The following is a 5,753-nucleotide window of genomic DNA, read 5'->3' as shown; positions in this document are numbered from 1 at the left end:
TATATATATATATATATATCGTATATAAATATAACATATATATCTTATATAAATATAACCCATATATCTTATATATATATATATATAACAGATATATATATCTTATATATATATATATATATTGAAAAAGTTCATTATAGGTAAAAAGAACCATGAACAATTATAAAAATGGAGAAAGAAGGTGTGAAAAATGGTGTGAAAGAAGGAAGTTATTCTCTCAAACTAGAGAGCAACCTGGAATGTTTGCAACTGAGTGAACTCTGTTAAACTGAGCCAAATACAAGGCAAAGATTCAGTCTGCCCTCCAAGTCGGCCATGGTAGGATTTGAACCCAGAACATAAAAAGAGGGGAAACAATATCACCACGTTACACTGGGACTTTATTGACCCAGGTATAAGAAACGCAAAGTTGACTTTAGTAGGATTCAAACTCAGAATGCAAGGAAACAAAATAATTACCAAATGCATTTGATTAAAGGTACTCTTGGCTCTGCCAATTTACCGTAAATGATAAACAAGAACAGATATTCCAACTGGGAGTACTCTTTCCATTTTTCTTTCCTTCCAGACTAAACTATCCAATATTTTGCCTTGTTTTTATGGTATTTGGATGTGATTTGAGGGAGGATTGACTTTCTATTTCCAGCAGGTTGGGTGACAGCATATAAGTTTTTTCATTGGCCTTGATGCTGTTGGATCATGGTTAACCTAAACACAGCACCAGGTTAGACATGATCAAACAACAAGATCAACAAAGACATGTTGTTGGTCCAGCCATAACCTTCACTCCTTTCTAGCCACATCTATGACTTACATGAATCAAATGTGGCATTCTTATTTTGTTTTATAAGGTGAGATTTGAGAGATTTGTTCTGCAATCTCTGCCAAGACAAATAATCATTTGCAGCAGGCTTCCTTGGTAACTAGTTTCACCTTGTGAGTGGTACCAGTGACTGTTGACATACACTGAACCAATTCACCCAGACCATTGATAACAAGAAACGACACCCAGTAATATCTGTGGAGATTAATTCAACTCAACAACTTGAAAAACAGGGGGGAAAAAAAAAGTTGCACAAGTTTTATATTTCCAGTGAAAAACTCTATAAAACGTGATACCCTGGTGTGATACAAACTTATAAATTAAGTGGTGTTAAAACATTTATTTACTACTTTCCCCTCTGTTGAGGAACCCAAATCGCCCCGCCCCAGCCATGGAGGAGGTGAGAAGAAGAGGGGTGGGGGTGACTGAAAACCCAATTCACTGAGGGGTGAAATTTGAAGAAAAATAAATTAATTAAATGTCTGAACCTGAAAAAATATATTTCCACTCATTACCATCATTAGAGAAAGACCAATAGCATGAAATAAAAAGAAAAAAAGAAATGATTTGTTACATATTGTGCCACAGCTAACGATAATTATGGAGATGTCAATTTCTTTCACAGTGTGGTGGGATTTGAAATACAATCACACACACACGCACACACACATACACACACACACAACAGCTAAGCTCATATAGATACATATATGTATACACAGATTTATATGCATGTATGCACCACATACAGGCACACCACATATATGCACACACACACACACACACACACGCATATTGTGAGCATGTATATGTATTCATACATTCATATACATGCATACACAGAAGAGGGTGGCTGAAAATAAGTGCCAAACAAATAATTAGGAAAACTTAATGAATGAACTGATTAAATATCATAATTTGCTAATAAATACATTTCAACTTTTATTTTTATTAGTGGGAGGAATTAGGGCAGTGACCATGATTCTTTTAAAGAGTCTCTTAGACCAGTGCCAAAGAAGGAATTGTTATGTGGTCAACCTTTTAGGGATAGCAGCCAAATCACCCTCTAGCCAGATCTACCATCTTAAAGCATGATCACATTAGACAACACAGGTCTACTTTATCAGGGCTGAACCCAAATTACATAACATTATTTATTCAATGTTTTTCTTTTTTTTATTTTAGAGTTCTTTCTGAAGTTAGGCATGGAATACGTAAACTAATGTATGCAGAACAACTTTTTAATATTGGTTTCAAATTTTGGTTCAAAGCCAGAAATTTTGGGGAAGGCAGTAAGTCGATTACATTGACACCAGTGTTCAACTGGTACTTATTTTATTGACACTAAAAGGATGAAAGGTAAATTCAACCCCAGTGGCATTTGAACTTAGAACATAAAAATGGACGAGATGTTGCTAAGCATTTTGCCTGGTGTGTTAATGATTCTGCCAGCTCACCACCCTACAACCAAGGAAAAAAGCATATTTGTAAGGACTTTAAAATACTCTATAAATGCATCGAGCCAACAGAATTGTTAGCACACTGAGTGAAATCCTTAGAAGCATTTCATCCATCTTTATGTTCTGAGTTAAGATTCTGTTGAGGTCCACTTTGCCTTTCATCCTTTCAGGGATCAATAAAATAAGTACCAGTTGAGCACTGGGGTTGATGTAATTGACTTACCACACACCTTGGAAACTGCTGGCCTTGTGCCAAAATTTGAAACCAATATTAACATCCATCCAAAATGAAGTAGTTTGTCTTATATTCCAGATGATATCTCTGAACCTTAAATCTTGTAGTATAGACTAAGTTGTTAACATGCATGATGGTTGGCAGTTGGGTGACCCTGTCTTAGTAACTACTAAAATGTCTTAGTCACCTAGTTATCTTGAATACTGACACATGTGTTGCGTGTGACAAATGTGTGCTTGGAGAACGTCTACAAACAAACATCTAAAGATGAAGATTTTTTTTTTTTTTTATTGTATTTTATTTAGTCTTTATTAGTGAACATTTGTCTTTCACTATTTTAAAATTAAGTTTGTTTGCCAAGAAGTGAGTTCTGATGTGCCATGCAAAATCCTTCACTGAAAAAATAAAAAAAGCATATTTGGAAGGACTCGAAAATACTCCCTTTTTTTGAGAAAAAAAAAGGGAAAAAAAGCTCCTAAAAATCAGAGTTCACAACATAAAATTATTTTATAAGTTTTAGCAATTGTGTTTTTTCATACACATTGACTATTGTTAATTATTAATTTGACAAATTTGACCATTGTCAAATTCCTTGGACTTTTAGATTGTTTCCTATATCTATCAGAATGGGCTATCTGGTCAACATCAGTTGGGTACCTTTTATGTGGCACCAGTACCACTGAGGTTGCCAAGTAACTTGCAAGATAGACCTCTCAGCTGAGAGAGAGGGAGTGGAACCAGTAATAGACAAGTGACCAAAGGGCTGGCAGTTCAAATTCTGCTGTAATGACAACCACTGTATTATGATTGTCTGACACCGAGAGATGTGACTCTCCATAATCAAGCACGCCTATATATACTTTGTAGATGTTTAACAACAAGCCTATCATTAAAAGCATTCCAGTTATGACCATCCTGTATTTATCATTATCCAATTTAACTTTCATTATTTAATGCAGTAAATGTGGTTGGAGGAAGATCTGGCTTCGATGTCTAGAATTTCAGTGATTTATAAACTTAAGTTCCTCTAATTCAGTGGTTCTCAACAGGGATCCATTTAAGATTTCATTGTTAAAATTTATTTACAATAAATCGGATATACTTCTACAATACACAAAATATTTTAACAATTTTTTTATACAATACCTAGTATTTAATCATAAATGGGCAATAGATGCTTTCAGAGATTGAGTGACTATAAGGGCCATCGTCATCGTTGATCACCGTCACTGCCACCACCACTTCCCAAATAAAACAGAGAGCAAAGATGTCTATAGGTAAAAAATGGTTGAGAACCATTGCTCTAATTAGTATAACTTCCTGAAATATTCCAGCTTCCTTCTACCAAAGAGAAGATACTTTGCAAACAATGTCCACTCCATCTTGTATTCAAAAATAGTGTACGTAGAATTGCTTTATTTAATCTATCATTGTTTAAGATGATCGTGTTTTATCTCAGACAAATTTAGTCATTATTTCTAGCAAATTAGCTTTCTCAATGATTCAATTCCTAAATGTTTATCAAAATCATCAAGAAAGCCATGTAAACAGCAATGCAATTACTATCAAAGTTTACCTTCACATCAGAAGTATCTCTCTGGCAGTTTTTCCAAGCCTGACTGACAGAAAAAAATGTCCTGTTTGCATGGTCAAATTTTCCACCTTGCATATTCAAAAATAGAGTTGTGAATGGTTCCTGCAAAATAAAAATAAATTAACAAAAGTAATTAAAAAAAAAAAAAAGCAAACTATTTATTTTTGGCTCCCTGTCTATCTTTACAAACACATCTATACATCATCATCATAATCATCACCATTTAATGTTTGTTTTCCATGCTGGCATAGGTTGGACAGTTCAACAGGAACTGGCAAGCCAGAAGTCTGTGCCAAGCTCCACAGGAGTCTGCTTCATGTGTGTATATTTATGTGTGCATATAATCATCAGCAAGGAGACAACCAATAAATCAAAGCATTGAAAAGAATGAAAAATATACACTGAGTATTTGGTTCCATTAAAGCCGTTTCTCATTATACCAAGAATTGCCTTTCGTCTCTTACAAGACCAATAACATAAGTATCACAAAAATTAATGAGATTGATATAAATAAATTTAAAAAAACCTAAAAAGAAGTGGTCCAGTATGACCACAGTTTAACAATTGAAACCAGTAAAAGAATGAGATTATAAAATTATATTTATTCAAAAATTTCTGAGACCTTTGGCAATATGCCATGCTTGAGAAGACCTGTCAAGTCAGGCGAAATCATAGTTGTGGCTGATGCTGGTGTTTTGTAACTGGCACCCATGCCAGTGGCACATAAAAATCACCCTCCAAACACTGAGCCTCATGGCAGCATTATAAGTGGCAATATGCCATGCTTGAGAAAATCCAGTTGTGGCTGATGCTGGTGTCACATAACTGGTACCCACACTGGTAGCACGTAAGAAGCATCCACTACACTCTTGGAGTGGTTGGTGTTAGGAAGGGCATCCAGCTGTAGAAACTTTGCCAAATCAGGTTAGAATTTGCAGCAGCTCTCCAGTTTACCAGCCTTAGTCAAACTGACTAATCCATGCCAGCATGGAAAGCAGATGCTAAATGATGACAATGATGATGACTGCTTTAAATAATACCAATTCAACTTTTTCTATAGTTTTCCACCACCCCACCTCTGTCTGACTGTGATGAAACTCTAAAATGAATTATAGGTTCTTATAAAAAAGAGACAAAATAAATAAAAGCTATGCAAAAAAAAAAAAAGATGGGGAATGAAACTTACCAATCTTATAAGCCAATTGAGAGTAAAGGCGGCAGTTGAATAGTGAGTTCCATAATGGAATGGTGGGATTTGTTCATGCTCCCATGTAGCATAACGTTCATCAAAGAATTTCTTTCTTGCTGGATTTAGTGCTCCAATAGGCTGTAAAGAAGAAAGTAACTCGTTCAAGAAATAGATTTAGTGAAACAGAAGAAATCCTCTTAAACCTTTTGAAACAAACCTGCCTGAAACCAACCCTGGTTCTACAATATAAATTCCTTGTTTTAAATTATCTAGATTGAAACCTTCCATCAGAATTCTGTATGTTAATTTCTGTTTCAAACACCAGATTAATAATGGCAAAATTATTTAAACCTTTTGAAACAAACCTGCCTGAAACCAACCCTGGTTCTACAATATAAATTCCTTGTTTTAAATTATCTAGATTGAAACCTTCCATCAGAATTCTGTATGTT

The 5,753-nt window shown here is 34.8% G+C and overlaps 1 protein-coding gene across 1 annotated transcript in view; it reads right to left on the bottom strand.

Moving 5' to 3' along the window:
• Positions 1–5,753, bottom strand: part of LOC106869498 (neurobeachin) — a 107,593-nt gene that overhangs the window by 98,786 nt on the left and 3,054 nt on the right. The window contains exons 3-4 of the mRNA XM_052973687.1: positions 5,299–5,439; positions 4,095–4,214 (exon numbers count right to left, since the gene is read on the bottom strand). Of these exons, the coding sequence (XP_052829647.1) occupies positions 4,095–4,214; positions 5,299–5,439 (261 nt within the window). The remainder of the gene's footprint in view (positions 1–4,094; positions 4,215–5,298; positions 5,440–5,753) is intronic.

The sequence above is a fragment of the Octopus bimaculoides genome, chromosome 16 (assembly GCF_001194135.2).
Source record: "Octopus bimaculoides isolate UCB-OBI-ISO-001 chromosome 16, ASM119413v2, whole genome shotgun sequence".
NCBI lineage: Eukaryota > Metazoa > Mollusca > Cephalopoda > Octopoda > Octopodidae > Octopus > Octopus bimaculoides.
Note: the sequence above shows the minus strand (reverse complement) of the source record. Positions and strands in the feature narration are given on the sequence as shown.